The following is a 26,150-nucleotide window of genomic DNA, read 5'->3' as shown; positions in this document are numbered from 1 at the left end:
AACTATGATATAAAGTGAAGTGATGCCCACAGCGAGCGCTTGCTGTTTCCCTTCAGCCATCACGGCAACAATGCTGCCCTTGTCCACTTGTGACATCCTTGCCCCATACGATGTCAGACCGGGGCAGGTCGACGCCTATAAACTATGATATAAAGTGAAGTGATGCCCACAGCGAGCGCTTGCTGTTTCCCTTCAGCCATCACGGCAACAATGCTGCCCTTGTCCACTTGTGACATCCTTGCCCCATACGATGTCAGACCGGGGCACGTCGACGCCTATAAACTATACTCACATGTCATTGGTAGAAAGAGACGTGATGCCCACAGCAAGCGCGTGCTGTTTCCCTTCAGCCATCACGGCGACTACGCTGCCCTTGTCCACTTGTGACATCCTTGCCCCGGGAGACGTCAGACCGGGGCACATTATGTTTGCCCCACTGAGGACAAAGCGGATCGCCCCTTTGTCGACTTGTTCCATTGGCAGGAAGAAGGGGTCTGAAAGTATAATGAGGAACTATTTACACCCAGAGCTAGGTACCTATTATTTCCGCCCTGCACATATTTTAAAGACCTAACCGATACAACTTGCATTGCACTGGAATGCTAAGTCATGTTCAATGTAAATCAGTAAATTAGCTGTTCTGTATTCTCTACGATGTTAATTACTAGCCACGGCTGAATCATCCCCGATCTAATGACTAATCTACTGATTCTAACAGATCTACTCTGTCTGAGACTAAAGTTTGAGCTATTCTGGAGATACCTAGGTTTCAAAAGCCTCTAGCCTAGTGGTTAAGACTCTGGCGAAAGGCGCGGTGTTCTATCCCAGGTACGCTCTAACTTTTCTGAATTATGTATAATAAGTATATATATGTTTTAAACAACTAATAATCTCTTCAACTAATAATAAGTAGATTTTTAAGCTAGAATAATATAACTTATCAGCCCATAGACCAGATGGTAGTAGCACTAAAGCTGCTATTATATATAATGGAGTTTTATGGCAGGAAAAAAATAATCTCTTGCAAGGAAAAGATCGTGACGAAACCAACACGCCTGAGAGTTCTCCACAAATTTCTCAAAGGTGTGTGAAATCTACGAATCCACAATGGGCAACTATTGGCCTATAAACTCTTCTTATTCTAAAGCTGAGATCTAAAGAGCGCACTTTAACTTTGCTCCGGCTTAAGATTGAGTTAAAACAAGACAGATTTATGTGAGAGATATATCTTTGTCTCGTTTTAACTATGTCTTACAGTGCTCTCTCTGTCACTTACTCTATACAATCGTAGTTACAATTTCATTTGAATATTAAGCAACCAAAGTCCCTTAAATTTTGCAGACATATTCTAGAAACTGTAAAATATCTGTGCCTGTGGTGTTGTAGATTTTTCTAAAAACATGTAGCTTTAAATTAAAGGGGCTCAAAGATTTGTATGTGAATTTTTAAGAGTGCGTAAATTTGAAACCGAATATTTTAACAGAAATCTGGAAACCACAGGCACAGACATTAGTTTCTAGAATATGTTTGCAAAATTTCATGGACTTTGGTTGCTTAATATTCAAATGAAATTGGAACTACGTTTAAATGGAGCGAGTGACGGAGAGACCCCTCTTAAGTCTAAGCCTAAAGTCAGAGTGCGCTCTATAGGTTTTAGCCTAAGAGAAGAGTGAAGACAGGGCCGGTGATAGGTTGAGAGTTGAGAATATGATGAATGTGAATGTGAAGGTATCAAGAATGTCTTACATTTATGTAACAGCCTCAAAGTGGGCATCCAGGGTCCCTCCCGGTGTCGGAAGAACAAGAGCTCGCCAGCACTGTTCACCATGATTTCGATGTGATCGTGACTGAAAGAAACAATGAAAACAATAAAATTATAGTGCAGGTAAGTAACTATCTTTTTTATTTTATTAACCCCCGACAAAAAAAGAAGTGTGTAATAAGCTTGACGTGTGTATCTGTGTATCTGTCTGTGGCATCGTAGCTCCTAAACTAATGAACCGATTTCAATTTAGTTTTTTTTTTTTTTTGTTTGAAAGGTGGCTTGATCGAGAATGTTCTTAGCTATAATCCAAGAAAATCGGTTCAACCGTTTGAAAGTTATCAGCTCTTTTCTAGTTACTGTAACCCGCACTTCTCGGGGGGTGTTGTAAATTTTTAATTTACACTTGTTCAGATACAAGTTAGCCCTTGACTGTAATCTCACCTGGTGGTAAGTTATGATGCAGTCTAAGATGGAAGCAGACTAACCTGGAAAGGGTATGGCAGTTTTTATGAAACCCATACGCCTTTGGTTTCTACACGGCATCGTACTGGAACGCCAAATCACCACGGCTTTGCCTGTAAGTTGGTAACTAGCCATGGCTGAAGCCTCTCACCAGACCAGACCAGAAGAAATTATGAAATTCCAAACCCTTGCAGGGAATCGAACCCGGGACCTCCCACACCACTGCGCCAGGGAGGTCTTTAATCTACCTATTCTTGTATATTTTTTTATAGACTAGCGCTTGGCTAGAAGCCAGCATACCTGCTGGCAAGTGATGAAGTAGCCTAAGATGGAGCGCGCTTGCCTAGAAGTTGCCTCTTGACTTAAAGTTACCCATATTAAAATTGGAAGCGAGAACTGATGCTGGAAGGGCGTTCCATATCCTAATGCTTCGAATTAAAAACGAAAAAGAAAACAGCTTCGTAAGTGCTATGTCCGTGAAATTTCGACTACGTACGGGCGCAGACCTTGACGATGCCTTGCGGTATGATAGCAATAGAAAGGTGAGGGAGGAACCAGGTCAAAGAAACCTATTATTGAGAAAGATAATATTAGCGGTTTGCCTCGAACTGAGGCCTCGCATACTACTCGATGTTAACGCTGCCTATCAACACAATTGAAAAAAAAATTGCCTCTTTCTCTATGTCGCCACGCATGAAAAAGTATCAATTTTTAACCCCCGACCCAAAAAGAGGGGTGTTATTATAAGTTTGACGTGTGTATCTGTGTATCTGTCTGTGGCATTTTGCTCGTTATGAACCGATTTTAATTTAGTTTTTTTTTTTGTTTGAAAAGTGGCTTGATCGAGAGTGTTCTTAGCTCTAATCCAAGAAAATCGGTTCAGCCGTTTAAAAGTTATCAGCTCTTTTCTAGTTACTGTAACCTTCACTTGTCGGGGCTGTTATAAATTTTTGATTTATACTTGTGTCAAGCCAAATCATTAGATAACTTATTATTACAACCGTTGCCAAATGAAAATATCAAAACAATACCTACGCACCAACAGTTTCCATTAGGTATTTATTCCTATCATGTCGTATTAGTATCTAAGGTCGTTGGACCTCAGAAAACCTTTTGTTAGCAAATTCTCACCTATCATGTAAGTTAATACAGGTGCTTTAACTTTTAAACCACTTTGCTTATTAGCATCGCGACCATACGACGTCATGGAATAATAGGAACTAGAGTTGACCTTAAAGAGCTATCAACATGACTGGTAAGTACGAACACGTCCATTGCATTTTCATAGCTATGCCCATATAGTTATGGTCTAAATTCGTTTATGTTAGATGGGAATATCACCCACGCATCTAAATAATTTCATTAGGATGTATTATGTGGTGTCGTCCGCTGTCTAAAGGCGGCTAAGTGATATATAGTTGTTTTTGATACCATGATAAAAAAAATCAAAATATTACTTTATCGGATTATGTACCTACAATTTTCAAAGACAACCTAGTGCAAGTTTTCACATCTCGAAAACTTTAATGATTTTCGTGCGTTTGGATGACATTTTTCACAAAGTGTTCACTTGGTACGCTAACTGAACGGATATAGGAAATTGTTACCAAATTGAGTTTTTGGAAATGTATGGAAACATATCGAGTTATCACAATATAATATTATAAAGGCATAGTTAGGCGTACGAAAGTTTCTGTGTATGTGTGTATATTTGTTAGGTTCTCTTTCACGCAAATCTACTAGACGGAATTGGATCAAATTTGGAATGGAGATAGATTATACCCTGGATTAACACATAGGCTACTTTTTCAAAAAACCTATATCCACGCGAACGAAGTCGCGAGCATCAGCTAGTAGTTAATAAGTTATGATCGCTTATCTTGTCCCTATTCCCTATATATACAATAAATTATAAAATATATATAATATCTTTTCTACCCTACTAATTCTTTTTTTTTTTAGTTGTTTTTTACATCTAATATGCAGATGCACTGTTTCGTTGTCAGGTCGTGACACCAGGGCTCTGCCTGAAAATCAGCGCTGCAGTAGCCAAATACTGCAGCATCTTGCTGAGGCAAAGCCCTTTTAGCTCACAGACACAATAATAGTTTTAGTATTCTCTAGTTTTAAGTTTAATTAATATTTAAGTTTAAATGTATCTTAATTCTTATTCTTGTATTTTTTGTGATTGAGCTAAATAAACTTTTATTTATTTATTTATATAGAGCAAACGAGCAGGAAAATCATCTGCGAATTGCGACATCAGAGGCTGCAGATGCGTTCTGTCTTTAAAGAATTTTGTTACCCCTTGAATATCGCCAAATCATATTTTAGGAAACACCGCAGATGGATTTTCTTTACTTAGGCGCTTTTAAGTTAAGAAACGGCTGTATCGTTGGGATGTAGTAGGTATATTATTTCCATGTTTTCGAGCCATCCATCAAAGTATCTGATTGATGTTCGGGAGGAAATATTGTATTTATGTAAATATTACCGTCTACCGATATTTTCTTAGAAACCATTTCAGTTTGATGTTTGAATAGATATTTTTTTTACTGGGAGATGTTCTAAAAGAAATATAAATTAGGTTCTTCTTTTGTGGGAAAAATACGTTTTCGAAATTTCTTAGCGTTCGGTCGGTTTTTCTTTTATTAGCAAATGAGTTGGCTTCGCTCAGATGGAATTTCGGAAAATCCTTTCTTAGCGAATATTTACGCTATAGAAAAATAGAAAATCCTTCAGGAAAAATCTCAACTTTCGAGACCCAGCGGTTTTGTTGATACAGTCAATTTATCCTTTTGTATGTAAAAAATAACTACAAAAACAGGAACTACGTAAGTACCAACCTACTTTATATTAGGTAGGTATGTATAATATTAATAACTTTACCTACCTACACTCTAGCGTAAGATGCGTCCTAAGATCCTAAGATTTGAACATAATCTACGTTTTCTGAACCATGACTTCAAGCAAGGGACTAACGTAAAAAGAAATTGTCTAAGTAGATACCATTTGACAATCCGAAAAGTATCCTTCTTGGGCAGAACTTGGTCGATGTGGTTCTCCAAGTGAGGGTACAGCTCCAAAAGCCGCGAGCGGATCCCCTTCTGCACTGAGGACTTGAGCTGTTGGACTCCTGAGATGCTCTCCTTCTCATCGAACCTGAAAAACAACAATACTCCAGTCAGCATAATATTAGCAAGCGGAAATTACAGTAGGCAGTCCACGCTTGTCGTAGGTGTGATGGCCGTTGGAGCCGAAGAGTCCTTTCCTAGGAAACCGTCTGGTGGGAGGCTTCGGCCGTGGCTAGTTACCACCCTACCGATGATGTGTAGAAACGAAAGGAGTATGGGTTTGATGAAAAACTGCCATACACCTTCCAGGTTAGCCCGCCTCAATCTTAGGCTGAGATCTATAAATCGCACTTTGTCTTTGCTCAGACTTAAGACACTGTTAAAACGAGACAGCGTTATACCGCTGGTATAGATCTGTCTCGTTTTAACTGAAACTTAAGTCTAAGCAAAGTCAAAGCGCGCTCTATAGATTTCAACCTTAGACTGCATCATCACTTACCACCAGGTGAGACTGCAATCAAGGGCTAACTTGTATCTGAATTTTAAAAAAACACAAGTAAGCACGGTAGACAAAATACACAGTAAAACGTCACGATTGACATCACCATAAAAGTTAGACAGTTTTTTAAGCACATCGTGATCTTTTCAAAGTAAGATAACTATACCAAGTGGGGTATCATATGAAGGGGCTTTGCCTTTACATTCTAAAACAGAATTTGATTTATTTTTATGCATAATAGTTTTTGATTTATCGAGCAAAATTTCGAAACAAATAACGGATTACGGAACCCTCGGTGCGCGAGTCTGACTCGCACTTGGCCGGGTTTTTTTCCGCCCGCCTACCTCAACCTACTCGTATTTGTCTTAAGCCTTATTATAGAACGAAACGTGACCGTATGCGACAGCAAACGTGATACGCTATAGACATGATGTACTTATCTACTGGAAGAAGCCATTGCAGTTTGCAATCGCCCCAACACGTGATTAGAAAAAATAATCTATGTGCCACATAAGTAACTGCTTACTTGATAATATTACAAGAAATATAAAGTTTAACAGCACTAAAACCCGACTACTACCCGCGAACTGCCCATAGATAGCGATCAATATGGTAAAATTGCTTATCTTTCGCTCCGCGTATTTTTAACCCCCGACCCAAAAAGAGGGGTGTTATAAGTTTGACGTGGGTATCTGTGTATCTGTCTGTGACATCGTAGCTCCTAAACTAATGAACCGAGTTTAATTTAGTTTTTTTTTGTTTGAAAGCTTGTTCTTAGCTATAATCCAAGAAAATCGGTTCAGTCGTTTGAAAGATATCAGCTATTTTCTTGTTACTGTATAACCTTCACTTGTCGGGGGTGTTATAAATTTTTAATTTACACTTATATCATTGTATTATAATAAGTATGTGAATTTTTTCGTATAAAATGTAGGCTAACTACACCTTTTATTAGAAAACACAATTATTATTGGTTCGGTGTAAGGCTATGCAAGATGACAATCTCAATTGATATGTAATTAGTTAGTCATTAATGAACGGACGGTTGAATATTTCATGAGAGGTGGAAAAACATGAAGATTTCACCTGAATTATTTCCGTTCGAAGCAATAATGTGTAATTTCAAATGCAATGCCTTGCAACGTTATAATTACTCGTAAATACATGTTATCTGGCTTGTTGGCGAGTCTAGGATTTCTAAACTTAGAAGTTTTAATGGCATCTTATCGATTTTCTAGATAGGCCTTTTGCAACAACACCTAACGTAAACTAGCTTAACCTAGTTTATTACCCTTTGCGAAAGTGCTGAGCGGTTTCCTTTATTGATCGTAATATGTGGAGTGAAGCAGGTACTTACAAGTGTTCTAAATAAAGTAACTTTCATTTTCAGGATAGAAAGAAAGTATTTAATTACCAATATTAATATGCCTGATAATTTTTGGAGGGATTTGGGAGCACAACGCATTATATTAACAGGGCTCTCTCCGTCACTAACTCCATACAATCGTAGTCCCAATTTCATTCGAATATTAAGCAACCAAAGTCCATGAAATATTGCAGACATATTCTAGAAACTAATATCTGTGCCTGTGAATTTTTAAGACCCCGTAACTTTGAAACCAAATATTTTAACGGAAATCTGGAAAACCACAGGAATAGATATTAGTTTCCAGAACGTTTCTACAAAATTCCATTGGGTATGATTGGTTGTTATTCCAACGAGAGAGGAACTACGTTTGTATGGAGCGAGTGACGGAGAGACCCCTCTTAACAAATTACCGAATCATTTTTATTCACTCTAACACTGATGTAAGGTTATGGCAGAATAATGAATATATAATATGCAGAACATATTATATAAAAGCTTGAAGAACGGCATATCCTAAAATACGCTAAAAATGCAAATTCTTATTTTCAAAAGGTGGTAGGTGTTTTTGTGGTAGCTAATTAAATATAACTTGTTGATAAACCAAATGGTCATATGTTTATTTACTATCTAAATTCCTAATATAATTAAGCTCGTGCCAAAATTGACATCCAAATAGCTTTATTCTTGGCGCCTCCTCCGTTAAAAACAACCAACATCCAAACACTACATCATATGATAACTCTACTAAAATCTAGAACACTTTAAAACCATCTTATCAAGACTTAAGAATAGGTACATTTTTAAATCCTTATTTAAGTAGGCAGCTCCAAAACAATCATTTTTTTTAAATGCAGAGTACAATTAGAATAGATTTATATTCAAGTAGACTTTTACAAGTGCAATCGTCAAAATAATTTACCACTGGTTCGGAATGCCGTTCCTACCGAGAAGAACCAGGAAGAAGACTAATACTAGATGTAGCCTAGTCCGTCTCTAGAATGCATCTCTACATCTTTCGTCAAGATCAATTAAACGGATGGGACATGAAAAGGTAACAGACAGACCAACACACTTTGCATATATAATTTTATTATAGTATAGAAGTAGGTATCACACTTCACACTAATATTGTAAAGGCGAAAGATTATGTGTATGTATGTGTGTGTATGTTTGTTATTCTTTCACGCAAAAACTACTCGACGGATTTGGTTGTTTAGAATGGAGATAGATTATATCTTCGACTAACACATAGGCTACTTTTCATCCCGGAAAATCAGAGAGTTTCCACGGGATTTTGAAAAACCTAAATCCACGCGGACGTCGTCGCGGGCATTAGCTAGTAGATTTATAATGTGCTCAAAATTTAATTTAGCTACAATACCTATTTACTGCATCAAATATTCGAAACAAAATTTCCATAATTTTAGCATTTCAAACGAATAAATTATATTGAAATCTCGTACAAGTTCGTGTTCAGAGCATAACGAATGTCGAATTATGTTTCATTGCCTATAGCTATAATATCGGAATATAAAATATTTCAATGCGATGTAATTAAAAAAAAATCCACAATGAAGTATTATTATAAATTGTTTTAGAACTTTGAATTGAATCGTAGATATTATAAAAAAAAATGTGTAGAAATAAGATTTCAACATAATATCGGCAAATGTATTTACAATTTAAAATCTTCTAGTATTAAAATATTTTGTTCTATAGTTACAATTTCGAAAACGAAACTCACAAAAACCATTAAAAATCAGGACTTTGAAACTCGCACTAGGCCTCACTAGGGCCTACAGCACAATAGCAATAATTGTGTGCCTGGTTACTTATTTCATTAGGTACATTTGAGGCTTGATGGCGTCATCTATACTAATAAATAAAATTGGAGTGTCTGTCTGTAATTTCGAAATAACTACCACATATTAAGGTCATATGGTTATTTGAACGATACCATAACTGAATCACACGTTTGTAAAATTTTTGTCTGTCTGTCTGTCTGTCTGTTTAAAAAAGCTAATCTCCGGAACGGCTGAACCGATTTTAACGGGATTTTCACATACAAGTAGAGGATTGACCAGGGTGTAACATAGGCTACTTTTTTAACCGACTTTCAAGAAGGGAGTTGTGTTTTTCTACCTATGTACACCGAAATCTCCGAGATTTCTAAACCGATTTGCGTCATTTCTTTTTTAATCGATAGAGGAACTTTGCGACATTGTTTCATAAAAAATTTGAGTTCCAACTCCTCAATCCTGATGCTGCAGGAGATCTGACCAATCCACGCGGGCGAAGCTGCGGGCATCAGCTAGTAAAAATTAAAACTGTATCGAAAATCGAAAGTTAGCACGAATAAGGATGGTTGGTTACAGACTATCGTCTTTTCCTGCACGTTTTGCGCTCATTTTACATGACATGAACGCTTGTGCTGACCTACCTACCTGCCAAATTTAATGATTCTAGGTCAACAGGAAGTACCCTATAGGTTTTTTGACAGACACGACGGACGGACGGACAGACAGACAGACAACAAAGTGATCCTATAAGGGTTCCATTTTTCCTTTTGAGGTACGGAACCCTAAAAAAGCTAAGCTGAAACCGCTCTAGGATATATAATGTGCTAGAAAGTTAGTGAAATGTGTGAGTGTGTATTATACATGCAGAGCAGCCATACACTAGGTACCCAGACAGACGCGGAGGGACTAAGCTGTCGATGGACTAAGCTCAATGTCATTGCTGAGTATGCGGCACGTGCAGTCTGTCACGTGTTTTAGATAACAACATTGTATGCTGAATGTACTAGTTACTAGCTTATGTATGCAACTTCTTAGACGCTGATTCTGAAACTTAAGTAAATATACAACATCCTGTGTAGCCCATCCTGAAGCTGTGATAGCCTAGTGGTTAGAACGTCCGGCTCCTAATCGGAAGTATGGGGTTCGATCCCGGGCATGCACCTCTAACTTTACAGTTATAAATATCACTTGCTTTAATGGCGAAGGAAAACATCGTGAGGAAACCTGCATACCTGAGAGTTCTTCATGTACTCGAAGGTGTGTGAAGTCTGCCAATCCGGATTGGGCCAGTGTGGTAGATTACGGCCTAAACCCTTCTCACTCTAAGAAGAGATTCGTGCTCAGTAGTGAACCGGCAATTGTTGATTGATTATGGTACAGTCACCATCGACAACCGATCGTCCACAGCTGGACATAAGTCTCTTGCAGGGACTTGCACACGCCACGGTCTTGCGCCGCGCCATCTGATGATTCGCTAACTCAGTGCCTAAGGTTGAAATCTATAGAACGCACTTTGAGTTTGCTTCGACTTAAGTTTCAGATAAACGAGACAGATTTATGCCAGCGGTATAAGGCTGTCTCGTTTTAACAGTCTTAAGTCGGAGTAACGTCAAAGTGCGCTCTATAGATCTCAGCCTAACAATGAATGATAGCTGCCGACCCATTGTTTAATCCATTGAAGGTTTTCTACGAAACAATATTATAATATAACCCAGTGAAGCAGCAATGTAGAACCAACAAACCTCGGTGGCTATCATTCGGTGTTAAACTCTGAGTTAGCGAAGCTCCTAGCTGGTCTCAGCGGTTACGAGGGAATCGTTTGATATTGTCGCCTGCCCAACGCGCAGTTATTTATGAGCAAAACCTTGTTTTTTTTTTTTATTCACTATAGGTAAGCGCTTGACCACAATCACACCTGATGGAAAGTGATGATGTGGTCTAAGATGGGACGTGTTTACCTAGAAGGTGCCTATTCACTCTTGTAATGGCAAAGGAAATTTTCTTAACCACCTGCCGTTCGATTCCAACGTAGGTAGTTAGATACCTAGTTGCTCTATGTTAAGGTAAATGACTGCGCTATAAATTACAGGAAAACCAAAACAAAATTACTAAACATAAACTATTATGTTGTTTGTCATAGGTAACCGTATGTTCCCATTGGCTTTTCCTAAGCGTCATCATAGCGTTGAAAATAAAATTGCTATTGAGTAAAAAATAGCAATTAAAAAATATATGAAAAGTATATTATAAATCGTAGGTAGACGATAGACGTAAGCTAGGCAGATACCTAATACCTAAATAAGCATCACAAGTGTAAATTAAAATTTATAACACCCCCGACAAGTGAAGATTACAGTAACTAGAAAAGAGCTGATAACTTTCAAACGGCTGAACCGATTTTCTCGGATTATAGCTAAGAACACTCTCGATCAAGCCACCTTTCAAACAAAAAACTATACTAAAATCGGTTCATTAGTTTAGGAGCTATGATGCCACAGATAGATACACAGATACACACGTCAAACTTATAACACCCCTCTTCTTGGGTCGGGGGTTAAAAATAGCTTTGCGCACAAAACAACGGAAACCAAACAAAACGTTAAGAACTAAGAAGGTCAAACACTCCGCGAAACTTTATCCCGTAACGACAGTCTAGCTAGAAAGTTGCGACGAAAGAAAGTAGCTGAATCCTTATTAAGTCGAGTAGACTAACTACCTATAGTACTAGGTAAGTAGGTAGTATAGTATAATTATGTTGTATATAAGCTAGAAACAGTACTAAGTACACAGTTTTTGACGATCTCCCTGGCGCAGTGGTAGTGAGGTGTGCGGGGATGTGCGGGGAGTATTGCAAGGAAACACGTCTATTATGTTTAAGGTTTACTCGTAGACTATCTTACACCACACCACCGGGGCAGGAGAAAAAAAGAAAAATGTAAAGTAGATAATTTACATTTTTTTTTTTTTTTACTTACTTCCACTCGCAGGTGGTTCTATACCTTATAAACTAGGAACAAAAAGCTTAGTTCTATTCTTATGTACTACTTCACTTTTGTTATCTTTAAGAATTATTACGTTTGGTCCGACGTCATTTATCACTGTATAAGGGCCCTCAAATAAACAGTCAAGTTTTCCACCGCACTCATTTTTCACTAGCACTTTATCGTCTTTTTTATAAGTCACTGTATTCACTTTTTTATCGTACTTACATTTCCTATCTAGTTTTGATTGTATTAAATTTTCACGAGCGTCCTTTTGCGCTACTTGCATTCTATATCTTAATTCTAAACTATAGTTATCTACATTATATAATGGTTCTACATCACTACTTAATCTACTTGGTATTCGACAACTTTTACCAAATACTAATTCATATGGGGCATATTTGGTCGATGTATGAACGGTATTGTTATATGAAAAACACCAAAAGGGTAGCCAATAACTCCAAGTTTCGGGTTGTTTATCACACATTATCCTCAGAAATGCGCCTAAGTGTTTATGTGTATTTTCTAATGAACCTATACTTTGGTGGTGATAAGCAGTTGAATTTAGTTTTTCAATTTCTAATAATTTACAGACCTCCGTCATTGTTGAAGATAAAAATTCAGATCCTCTGTCACTTACCAGGCAATTTGGGATTCCAAATCTTAAGATAAAGTTATTTACAAATGCTCTAGCTACAGTTTTCGTTTCCTTATTTCTAATAGGATAAGCTTCTACAAATTTACTAAGTTCACACTGGAGTGTGAGTATGTAGACATTTCCTTCCTCATCTCTATCTAAAGGACCTACTAAATCTAGAAAGATTTTTTCAAAAGCCGATGTAGCGGTTGTTGTAATAACCATAGGTTCTACAGTATGTCTCGAGTGTTTCATTTTCTGACACTTTTCACATTTACGTATATAGTCTCTAACATCATGTTCCATTCCTGGCCAGTAAAATTGTTTTCTTAAATTATTAATCATTCTGCGTACCCCTGCGTGTCCGCTAGTAGGCAGCAAATGAAAGTCATTCAAAATGAAATCCTTTTCTTTATCATCCTCTATTCTTTTTATTCCTCTTAAAACACAAATCCTAGGGCCCTGATATGTGTTTTTACTTTTAACTTCATCAATTAAATCTCTTATGAACAATGCATTGTTTACTGTTTTTATTATACAGATTTCATTAATTTTTAATTCTTTACAAAAATTACTCAATTTAACCACAAATTCGTCTCGCGTAAAATGTGATTTAAAATCAAGATTAATGTATAATATTTTCTTTCTGTTCGTAAAAGCAAAACATTCCCGTTCCGCATTTATTTTCTCCTTTTGCTTTATTATTTTTAATTTATTCCCTTCTACTAACATCATCTCTACTGAATCATTTGGTATCCGTAATATTTCCACGACTCGCGGTTGATCAGGCCGCTCGTCCTTGGCTATACTAGGGATTACACTCCTATCTGTATGACTTTTATCCTTCTCTTCCTCTCTTTTTCTTTGCGCTCTAGTCATAACGTTTATAATATTATTACTCATATTTTTTAACTCGTCAGACGTAATTATTATTCTAGACAACGCGTCCGCGACTGCATTATCTTTCCCCTTTACATACACTATCTTGTAATCGTATTCCTCCAATGTTAAGCGAAATTTTAACAATCGACTACTGGGATCTTTCATTCCAAACAGATATACTAACGGTTTGTGATCGGTCATAATTGTAAAAGCTTTTCCGAATAAATATGGTCGAAAATATTTAATACCCCAAACAACTGCAAGTAGTTCCTTTTGAATAGTTGGATAATTTTTTTCGGCTTTGTTTAAAGGTCGACTCGCATAAGCTACAGGCCGCAAATCTTTATTACAAAGTACAGCGCCTATCGCTATACCAGAAGCATCGGTTTGTAGGATGAACTCGCTATCTGGCGAAAAATCGGGATATTGCAGAATAGGTGGAGACATTAATGCTTCCTTCAACAATTGAAACGACTGATCACATTCCGCTGTCCATACAAAAGGTACATTTTTCCTACATAAAATATTTAAAGGTAATGTTAATTCAGCAAAGTTTTTTATAAATTTCCTGTAATAATTACTGAAAGCAACAAAACGTCTCACATCGTCCGAATTTTTCGGTACTGGATAATTTTTTATCACCGCAATTTTACTTGGATCCGGTAAGATTCCGTTTTTTGTTACTGTGTGACCTAAGTATAATAATTCGGTCTTTAAAAATTGACATTTGTTAGGGTTGAGTTTTAAATTTACTTTTCTTAACCTTTCGAAAACATCTATGAGATTCTTATTATGTGTTTCTAAGTTTCTGCCGAAAATAACTAGGTCATCTAAATATATGAAACATTTTTCATAGGTAAGGCCAGACATTGCAACTGTCATGACACGGGAAAAAGCACTGGGGCTTATTTTTAAACCCATAGGTAATCTTTTCATTTGGTACTGTCCGGTATTAGTTGTAAATGCTGTCACTCTACGGCTATCGGGAGTAAGTGTAACTTGATAGTACGATTGGCTCAGGTCTAAATGTGTGAAGTAAATCGCACCTGACAACGAATCTAAAATCTCGTTAATATTGGGAAGTGGGAATTTATCGTCTTGAATTGTTTCATTCAATTTACGGTAATCAACAACTAATCTCCAACTTTTTTTTGAATCGTCACTTTTCTTTGGAACTAATAAAATAGGACTGGACCATTCGCTCTGACACTCTTCAATAATATCGTCTCTAATTAAACCTTGTATTTGTTTCTGTACCTCTGACTTTAAGCTATTGGGAATACGGTACGGTTTAGTATACACTGGTTTCGTATTAGGTTTCAGTGTAATAGATTGCTCATATACCTTAGTAGTTGTGAGCTTATCGCCGGGCAATTGGAATATGTCAGCGTATTTCGTACAAATAGATTCTATTACTTTCCGTTCGCTGGAATGCAAGTGATCCAATTTCAACAAAGGCAACAACTTGCTTGCTCGAATAGAATTAGAATCACATTTTTCAAAAGAACATATTTCATAATTATTTAATAATTCGAAATCGGGTTGAAAAGTAGGAATATTAACAGTTTCGTTACTCGTATTAAGGATTTTAATGGGTATAATATTGTTTTTCGGTTTTACTATGATACTCGCGAGAAATATGTTTTCTTGTAATTCTTTAGGAAGTATGACGCAATCTTGAGTAACGCTATTTATTTGTATGTAATGTATTGATTCGCTACGAGCCGGAATAGTTAAAAACTCTGAGCATAACGTAGGATTACTGTAAAGTTTAAGGCTATATTTATTTTCAGAACCATGCAAGGTTAATACTGAATTTTTCAAGTCATAATTTATTGTATTAAATTTATTAAAGAAATCTTGACCCAAAATTCCGTCAGACTTGCAAGGCAATTTTTCAAAAATGTAAAATTTATGACGAAAGGGTATGCCGTCGGAAGTTTTAATAGTGAGAAAAACGTAACCATTTGAATAGATTTTCCCTCCGATGCCATGTATTACAATTTTGTCTTCATAAATAGGTATTTTGTTTGGTAGGCACGATGTGCGAACTACTGATAATGACGCGCCGGTGTCGAGTAACCATGAGCATCTTGTTTCATTTACGTTTAAAAAAATGTATTTAGCGTTCCTTATATCGCATGTTAGAATGTAATCTTTAGGCCCGAAAAAACTGATTTTGATTTGTGTAATTTTGGCCTTCCGAATTTTCTCTCTCTTGAGTCTCTTGCTGTGCGAAATGTACGTTACCACGATAATATCCCCTATTATGAGTTACTCGACCTCGACTGCGACTCGATTGCGTGGCAGTTCCACGTGGCTGTCTCCCGCGGAAATTATTATTTCGGTAAAATCTGGCATTGGGGTGGTTATAATTCAAATTTTGGTTAGGTTTTCCTCTATTACCTCTGTAGTTGTAACTACCCCGACCTCGAATAAAGGGTCTACCTCTAGTACTTACCATGTTCAGCACCGAGTTGGAAGTAGATGGTTGGGCCAGCTCCTCGTCCTGTGCAGCACGCGCCGCGTCCTTGAGCTCGTCGTAATTCCGTGCTGTAATTATCGTGCTTAACCGTCTATTTCGTAGACCATCCGCGAATCTTTTTATGGCCATTTTCTCATTTATCGGACCTAATATTTCGTAAGCTTTTTCGTTCGTACCTGCTTGCGAAATAGTGAGATCTACCATAAGTTCTTCTATTTTTGACGCATAGTCTGTGATAGACAACTCATTTTGTGATAAAGCATTCAGTTGAGCTAACAAGGAATTCGGCGATTTATTAGTTAGTAAGAATGATTTAATGTCTTTTATTAAGTCTTCGCAGTTATTATACTCATTTTTCAGTTTTAGTTTAGCCGACTTTGTTAACCTTGTTTTCACAACAAAAGAAGCTAATAATTTCTTGCTAGCTGCATCTTTGAGGACACTGTTGTATAGTTCTATACTAGAAATAATTTTTTCAACTGTTTCTTCCTTACCGTCCATAACAGGGACCAAATTTGCCGCGGTCTTTAAATCGAACGTTTCCATGTTTAATGTTTGCTGGGATACACTTAAAAATCTACAATAACCTTTTATCTTATCATATGATTGTTCTACCTTATCTACTAAACTATCTAAAATATAATCTGTAAATTCAACTCTTAAGCTTTTCTGTTGCAAATTCAATTCAAAAATTAATTTAAAATATTCCTTAAGTTCATGAGCTTTTTCAAATAATATCTTTACCCTGTCGGGATATTTTTTTCTATTGCGGGGGCCTAACTTTCTTAATGTAATTCTAACATCTTCTAACTTATGAAATATAGTACATAATTCTTCTGTCATTTATTTATTATAACTTAATAACAACATTTTACCTACTTGATATTAATTAATTAAGGTCTTACGCGCAATTATTACGAACCGTCTTCGTTCTTCGCTTGAGCTGTCCCGCTGGAATGGTCATCAGGCTGGGGATGGGTCTTGCTTATCCTGGGTGTCACGCGCGCGGCCGGATAACCTCATCCGAATTCTCCTGAAGGCGTCATTATTTATTTCTTTTTGTATCATTGTAGCGTGACACTTTTTGTAGCTTCTGAAGGCTATGAGCAATAAGGCTAGTCCGCACACGCCTATGATGGTCGAGAGTAAAATATTGTTTGTGTAAAAATGATTGGTTATATCTGCAATTTGATCAGTTCCGTGTTGGTTAATAACCAATTCTTTTTGTTCACAGTTACACTTGCTACATTTAGTTCCCATTTTTTTTTTTCTTTTTACCACACGAAGAACACGGCTTTAGTATCACTTATTTCTTTTAATTATAAACGTTCTAACTCGATGCGCGGAGGCACACAAGAATCCGCCTCCTCAGCATAATTCGCCCGTCATTCGACACCCGGCGACGGCCAGGCGCCGAGTTCGCTAGGCAGGGTCGCCATGAGGTGTGCGGGGATGTGCGGGGAGTATTGCAAGGAAACACGTCTATTATGTTTAAGGTTTACTCGTAGACTATCTTACACCACAGTAGGTAAGCGCTGTGGTCATATTATTAGTGGGAGGTCCCGGGTTCGATTCCCGGCATTTCTAAATCTATGGCCTGCCGGGATGATTCGCTAACTCAGTTTCTAACACTGAATCATAGTCACTGAGCTCATTATTTAATCCATTGAAGGTTTCCTATGAAAAAATATTTTACTATCACCCAGAGAAGCAGCAATTTAGAACCAACCAACCTCAGTATTCTTGCCCAAGCCCCAAGATATCTATATCATACCCTTGGGGCTTGGGCAAGAATTCTGCAACGATTCGTGCGCACCCGAACCCGTCTTGTTAAAGACGTGGTTAGACTATACAGTCTTAAGAGTAGGTACCTCTAATAAATACATATATGTAGGTAGGTACTTCCAATATTCACTACCAATTTTAGGAAATTTTGCCTGTGATTGTAATAGGTAGGTACCAAATTCTGTCGAGTTTCGCGCAGACTCAATAAGAAGTTCGAAAATCGTAGTGCTTGGAGCGTTATATGTATATCTGGTTTCTGTCTGTAACCTTGACTTTCATTTGCATGGATAACATACCTACTAGTAGAAAATTACTATCGGCGCTAAAATACATATTGGTCTGTTTCAAATAGGTCGATGCATAAGTATAGTTAAATATACACCACACCTACCTTTTAAATGAATACTATACTTACAATAATAAAACATACGTTACTATCTTATCATGTATCTACCTACTTATATATTATTAGGGTTCCGTGCCTGAAAAGGAAAAACGGAACCCTTATAGCATCACTTTGTTGTCTGCCTGACCGTCTGTCGTGTCTGTCAAGAAAAACAATAGGATACTTCCCGTTTACCTAGAATCATCAGGCAGGTAAGTAGGTCTTATTGCACAAGTAAAGGGAAAAAGGCAAAATGACGAAAAAAATACCCAAGTACGGAACCCTCGGTGCGCGAGTCTGATTCGCACTTGGCCGGTTTTATTTTTAAATTAAAATCAGATAATATTATGTTGTAAGTTGTACAATTAAAGTCTGTGATACAAGTCGTATAAAAATTATCAAGTGTAAAACTTCCGGTTCACTCTACATAAATTCGGCGAAACATGTTTTAATGATAAACGAGTTCTTTGAACGGTTTTATTTTGTAACATCAATGACGAAACTTCCTTGATAACACCCCCGACAAGTGAAGGTTACAGTAACTAGAAAAGAGCTGATAACTTTCAAATGGCTGAACCGATTTTCTTGGATTATAGCTAAGAACACTCTCGATCAAGCCACCTATCAAACAAAAAAAGTAAATTAAAATCGGTTCATTAGTTTAGGAGCTACGATGCCGCAGACAGATACACACGTCAAACTTATAACACCTCTCTTTTTAGGTCGGGGGTTAAAAATACGAAAATGTGTCTGTCTGCTAGCTTTTCAAGGTCCATCCGTTTTGCCGAATTTGGTATGTAGGTAGTAGGTACCTACTACCTATAGAAATAGCTTGCATCCCGGGGATCTTTTCCTCCTGGGAAATAAAAGATTCCCCCGGGATATGTAAGGACTCACCCGTTTAACCGATTTTGAAGGGTGGATATAGAAATAGCTTAACCCGTAAAATCAAAGAGTTCCCATTGGATATTAGATATGAAACCCAGCCGTGAACTGTGCTACTACAATTTACAAATAACTTTTACTTTTAAACAAAAGCCACGTCCAGCAAAACTAAGTATATTTTAAGTACCTTTGGGTACTAAAAAAAATAACAAATTAGGTTTTTGCCAGTCATGAGTTAACAAGATGGAGCTTAGTGACTAAAAATACCACATAATCTAATTATTTATCTGAAAATCTACCTAGGTAAGGTTTCTCCCGTAGAAAGTAGGTAGGTACCTACCTATACAAAAAAACCGGCCAAGTGCGAGTCAGACTCGCGCACTGAGGGTTCCGGACTCGGGTATTTTTTCCAACATTTTGCACGATAAATCAAAAACTATTATGCATAAAAATAAATAAAAATCTGTTTTAGAATGTACCGGTGAAGCCCTTTCATGTGATACCCCACTTGGTATAGTTATCTTACTTTAAAAATTGAAACACATTTTTTTTACATGATATAACCACAAATTCGGACTTTTCACATTTATTCCTGTATTTGTACTATAAGACCTACCTACCTGCCAAATTTCATGATTCTAGGTCAACGGGAAGTAGGTTTCTTGACAGACAGACAGACAGACAACAAAGTGATCCTATAAGGGTTCCGTTTTTCCTTTTGAGGTACGGAACCCTAAAAATACCCACGCATTAGCTAAAGAAAATGCCTACGCATTAGATACTAAGTATTTATTAAATCGCAGCGGCCTACGCAGACGCACAGCGCAAAAATATATTTTTTCACATTTCAACGGAATAACACGTAGCTTACTATATATATATATATACTACGCAATTTCATGCTACGAACTACGATATAGCTTATCTATACGAAATAGCTACGATAAAATATAACATTGACATCTTTGATGTTACCCAAAAAAACCTAAGCATCTTGTGAATAATAAAATCTGTAAGCCTCCTCTTATTTTAAGCCGCTTAAAGATGATCGCACACTAGGACTGAAATCTATAGAGCGTTGACTTTGCTCAGACTTTTAAGTAAAAACGAGACAGATTAGCTGTCTCGTTTGAAATCTAAGTATTTTTAGGGTTCCGTACCTCAAAAGGAAAAACGGAACCCTTAAAGGATCACTTTGTTGTCTGTCTGTCTGTCTGTCTATCTGTCCGTCGATGTCTGCCAAGAAAACCTATAGGGTACCTAAGTACTTCCCGTTGACCTATGTAAGGTTATTTTTAAAAATTGATTTGAGTTGTCAAAAATAATATAAAATTATTAATTTACCTAATGCAGGTAGTTTGATAAAATCGATATTTGGCTCATTCGATGTCATACAATCTGTTACTAGGAGGCCAACAAGATTGAACTTGCATAAATACGGGTGTTTTGAAGGTTTTAGTTCAGTCTCCTTCTGAGATTCGGAGCGATATCGCATATTTTCGGTATTTGGATTGTGAACTGAATAATTAGATGTTGTGATAGCAATCACGCTCTAATTAAATTATTTATTTTGGCATTAGTTTGTTTAGATTAAAACTCTCGGATAACCTTACACATTAAACTTGTGTTTTTTTTGTGTTGGTTTTGGAGAGGACATTCCAATAATTCGATAAAAATATTTAAATAATACCTGCTTTTCTGAGTGACGCCAATACCTAGAATCATGAAATTCAGCAGGTAGGTAGATATTCTAGCACAAGGAAAGGAATAAATCCGAAAAATGTGTTTAATTTTCAAAGTTAGATAACTATATACCAAGTGTGGTCTCATATTATGAAAGGGCTTTACCTGTACATTCTAAAACAGATTTTTATTTATTTTAATGCATAAAATAGCCTTTGATTTATCGTGCAAAATGTCGAAAAAAATACCTGAGTACGGACACTCGGTGCGCGAGTCTGAATCGCACTTGGCCGGTTTTTTAATCCGGTCAAGCTATAGATAGCATCATTATAGCTATAGCAGCATTGTTGTTGGAGAAATCAACCTACTAGTGCTGCAGCGGTGTGATTCGCTAACTCAGTGTTCAACACTAAAATATGATAGCCACCAAACTCATTTGACATTATTTTGTTCTACATTGATGCTTCGTTGAGTGATATTAAAATGATTTTTGTAGTAAACCTTCAACGGATTAAAAATAATTGTCAAATGAACTCGGTGCCTATCATTCAACGTTGACGTTGTCACTGAGATATCGAATCACCTTAGACCGCCTAGCTCAGCCTAGATGACCGCAAAACCACGTTTTTCACACGAAAATGCGAGGTTGCATGTCAACCGCGTAGTTATTAATCTGATACATTAAAGTACAGCTTATATTTTATATAGCTTGCTTTCTTATATGTTTAAAGGTATTTATTTTGAAAACAGGCAATCGAAATTGTTCCTACAGAATTTCCACATTATCCAATCCAATTATGGTACCTTTCGGAGATATCGGTGCAAATAAAATATTCATGGATTCTGAGTGTGCATCTTGCCTTCAAAGTTGTTTGGAAGTTGAAACAATATCGGATATTTGCATATTTCATGTGCCATCACCATCATGATCAGCCCATCGCCGGCTCACTACAGAGCACGGGTCTCCTCTCAGAGTGAGAAGTGTTTTGGCCATAGTTTACCACGGTGGCCACACCTTTGAACATTTTGGTGAACTCTCATGTATGCAGGTTTCCTCATGATGTTTTCCTCCACCGTTAAAGCAGGTGATACTTAATTAAGTACTTAAAACTCATATAACCCCGAAAAGTTACAAGTTCGTGCCAGGGATCGAACCCTCGACCTCCGGTTAGGAGGCGTGCGTCCTAACCACTAGGCTATCACAGCTTTTTCAAGCGTACCTATAAAGTAAAGTAAAGTAAAATATTCTTTATTGTACACCAATAAGACATAGTACCTACATATAGTAATATATAAATAACATAACATAAAATAAATAACATCATATAGATTTATGTACAAAAAGGCGGCCTTATCGCTAAAATAGCGATCTCTTCCAGGCAACCTTAGGGTGAGGAGATAATAAAAATTAAAGAAAGTGGAAGGGGTATACTAATAAAATAAAGTAAATAAACATAATGTACTACCTATATACTATACTGTAACTATAGTACGACCGATACGGATATCAGACCAGCAGGTCTATTACGTAGTAGGACGGGTAATTGCGTCCTACCCGTAGATAGCTAACTTCCTATAGCATGTCCTACCCATCAATTGCCTACGACTTAAGGCCCCAGTACACAATGGCCCATGCGGGCCCACTACAGGCCATCGCCATTGTGTACAGGGGGTAATGGTATATGATGGCGGACAATTGTCAATCGTGGCGCGCAATCGGGGAGTTGTCGGTTTTTTGGGCACACTTCAAAGGAATCGTGGCGTAGCGTGGCCTGTGGTGTTTACACAATCGGCCATTGTTTAGTTCGTCACCGGCCGCTGACCGGGATAGTACACTTTTGTGTTTCGTGCTAGAACTAGAATTTTCGATCGTCCAAAATGTCAATATCGTGGAGCAATGAAGAAACTTTCAAGTTTATTGATTTATATCAATCTGAGCCCGCACTTTTATATTTGCAATATATATTCGAAAATTCTTTTATATTTGCAATATATATTTGATATTTTTTGCAATATATATTCGAAATCACTAGATGACATACGAACAAAGTTATCGAATTCCCCTGATGGTTCTGCAACAAGGTCACTTAACAGATTGTCCATGAATTGCCTGAAAACGGTAAAAAAATTCTTAGTCATGTTACGTTAACATTCTAAATATTAATATCATAACCTAAGTACCACATTAAAAAATGTACGTACCTTGTCCTGTTTCGATGAATGGTCAGCATCCACCATCGCCTTTTTCGCCATTTCTTTTTTAAAACTTTGTGACGGTACACACTTCTGTAATACTTGTAAACAGTATACAAATAAATAGCCGCAGCCGTAATTACTTCGACGTCCATCGCAAGTGGTTTGCCAGGCAGCAATGAGCCATGCGCCATTGTGTGAACACCAAGTGATCGTGGCCTACAATTGTGCATTGCAAAGCGTGGCCCATCACAGACCATTGTGTACTGGGCGCTTTAGATTCAGTGTTTATGACGTCATCTTGGCTGGTCACAAAAGGTCCAATCACAATTCACACTAATATTATAAAGGCGAAAGTTTGTGTGTGTGTATGTTTGTTACTCCTTCACGCAAAATTTACAAGACGGATTTGGCTTAAATTTGGAATGGAGATAGATGATATCCTGGATTAGCATATAGGCTACTTTTTATCCCGGAAAATCAAAGAGTTCCTACGGGATTTTGAAAATCGTAAATCCACGCGGATGACGTCGCGGGCATCAGCAAGTAACAAATAACGAGTTTACCAGGTGATCAATAGGTACCTACTGAATAACTGTCGTAGTTTACCGCATAGTGGTTACATACTCTTTGGTTTACCGCAGTTGCAGAGTGCTATGTGATAATCGCTATTACCTAGCTCTGATTGGACCACACTTTCTCACTAGGTATTGGCTACTAAAATACATGCTTGCAACAAGGATACCATAGTATTGAATAGAAGCAGGCGTAACTTTTCGGAAGTCTGCAAGTATCACCATACTTGATACTTACCAAGATACTTGGGACTTAGTTGGTGGCTGGCTTTTCCTGCATGCATGTCGCATACTGCATGTTGGACCATACAGATTTGCCTTTTTTAGCGAATTATAGCAAAATAAGCTTACGATTCTATGAATACCATAGTATTCAATAATTTTATCTTGCACTGTGATAATCGCAACTGTAGATAGATAGATGTAGATATAGCGACTAAACAGCAAAATATTATCAAATGCAAAAATTTGATAAAATAATAGTCACTACTTCCGTGTTAACCCCGCAAGGTCGCGTTATAAATAAATACATATTTTAGTGTCGTGATAAAATGTTTTCTATATTTTACGAACCATCTTTATAAATATGGTTCATACGCAACGAAATTTTTAAATGAAGTACTTTCTCAAAGTTACTAAAGTATACTTACCACACAATACAATCAACATAGTATTTAGGTCCATGAGTATTAAAAACTAATAAAAACCCAATAAAATCTACATTTGGCTGAACTCCATAGACGATGAAACGAAAGAAGGTCACTAGATATTCGGGTAGACTACGATATTGTTATCATCTATGTACATTGTACCTACCTATGTTATCAGGATGTTTTATCAGTCAAATATTGTTGTTATATTTGAGTTTTTTTGTGTCTACACGCAATAACTACCACATTATTTATTAATTTATCATTAGTCACCCTCGAATTGTGCATAGGGTTACCAACTCTTACAACTTTTAAAATAAACAATTTTTTTATTTTAATTATTAAAAACAGCATTTAACTTATTTCCTCTATAATATTAGGTACCTGCTTATTGTTTAATGTTCAATAAAAACTAAGTACTATTTTCATCATCACTGGTTAACGTAACTGGTCCTTATTCATTTTAATTTTGGGTTTAAAATTTCAATGTAGTGCCGCACTACATTTAAATTTTGTGCGGTTTTTCTAGTGCGGCTTATGAAACTAAAAAAAATATAAATTGACAAGTTGCAAGAGAAGCAATAAAAATAAGAACTTATTTGAAACATTGAAACATTAAAATATTAAAGTAATTTTTTCCCGATTTTTTTTTATTTTCCTTTCTTTATTACTGTAGTTAACTACATAAAGTCATTTGGCAACCCTAATTTTATTTAATGAGCAGTGTAATTGTTTCATACATATTCAAAGGCACAGCCTCGGAAAGGATTTAAATAGCTACGAAACGAAACAAATTTTTTTACATTCGCAATTTTAAGTAGGCAAATAAATGAGAGTTACGCTTGTAGTTACGTCACCCATCAGCTGCGAGATAAGAATTTGCGAGTTACATCAGAAACACACATTGGCTGCGACTTGCAAAATACCTAATTAGTAATTAACCTATCCGAATTCAACATAGATGTGAATTCAAGCGTCGCGTCTACTATGTGGTCGCGTGCGGAACGTGCGAATCACTGCTGCTTGTGAGTGTGATAAGCGATCATCATAAAACTCCCATGGACTCTATTCTCATAGTATTTTTGTGTAGCACTTGTATTAACCATTTTATAAATCTAGTACCATGGGACCTATTCCACGTATTTATGCACCTTACTCACAACCTGCACGGGGAAGCTGGAAGAAATCTCTGTTTAGAGCAAAGCATTTCCTTTGTACATAGCTTAATTTATCTTAACTTTGTAACTACAATTTTGGTACATGAAAATAAATATATATATATATATAAATATATAGTATTCTGAGAGGAGACCCATGCTCAGTAGTGGGCCGACAATGAGTTGATCATGTATCATGATAGACTCTACAGAGCATACTTTGTCTTTACTCAGAATTACGAATTACTGAAATCTATAGTCTATCTACTTTGACTTTTTAACCCCCGATCCAAAAAGAGGGGTGCTATAAGTCTGACGTGTGTATGTGTCTGTTGCATCGTAGCTCCTAAACAAATGAATCAATTTGAATTTAGTTTTCTTTGTTTGATCGAGTGTTCTTAGCTATAATCCAAGAAAATCGGTTTAGCCGTTTAGAGTTATCAGCTTTTTTCTAGTTACTGTAAACTTCACTTGTCGGGGATGTTATAAATTAATTTACACTTGTAACTTAAGTCTGAGCAAAGTCAAAGTAGGTATGCTCTGTAGATCTCAGCCCCAGCCTTTTTTCACTCCGAGCGTTCTGCTAGGTATATTATTCCAAAAATCTAATTTTCTTGTTTTGTGTGCAATAAGGACTATCTCTCTATCTATCTAAACATAGGTATAAGTATTCTTTTTGGCTGAAAGCGTACCTACCTTGTCTAATATTTGCGCTTGCCTAATTACTTACTACACGTGGACCTACTTTAGTCCATACTCCAAAGTAATATCACGTGCTAAGCTTGAAATTAGCAAAGACAACATCGGTAAGTATCAATTACCTTGCTGCTTTATTATGAAAAGTGTAGGATCGTTAAGTTTTAAGGTGGTAATGTATTTTG

General features: G+C 36.9%; 1 protein-coding gene across 1 annotated transcript in view; it reads right to left on the bottom strand.

Moving 5' to 3' along the window:
* Positions 1-26,150, bottom strand: part of LOC123876425 (malignant T-cell-amplified sequence 1 homolog) — a 35,940-nt gene that overhangs the window by 1,458 nt on the left and 8,332 nt on the right. The window contains exons 2-4 of the mRNA XM_045922683.1: positions 5,237-5,389; positions 1,747-1,847; positions 293-494 (exon numbers count right to left, since the gene is read on the bottom strand). Of these exons, the coding sequence (XP_045778639.1) occupies positions 293-494; positions 1,747-1,847; positions 5,237-5,389 (456 nt within the window). The remainder of the gene's footprint in view (positions 1-292; positions 495-1,746; positions 1,848-5,236; positions 5,390-26,150) is intronic.

The sequence above is a fragment of the Maniola jurtina genome, chromosome 21, assembly GCF_905333055.1.
Source record: "Maniola jurtina chromosome 21, ilManJurt1.1, whole genome shotgun sequence".
In the NCBI taxonomy this organism is placed as follows: domain Eukaryota; kingdom Metazoa; phylum Arthropoda; class Insecta; order Lepidoptera; family Nymphalidae; genus Maniola; species Maniola jurtina.
This window is presented reverse-complemented; position numbering and strand designations above follow the sequence as displayed.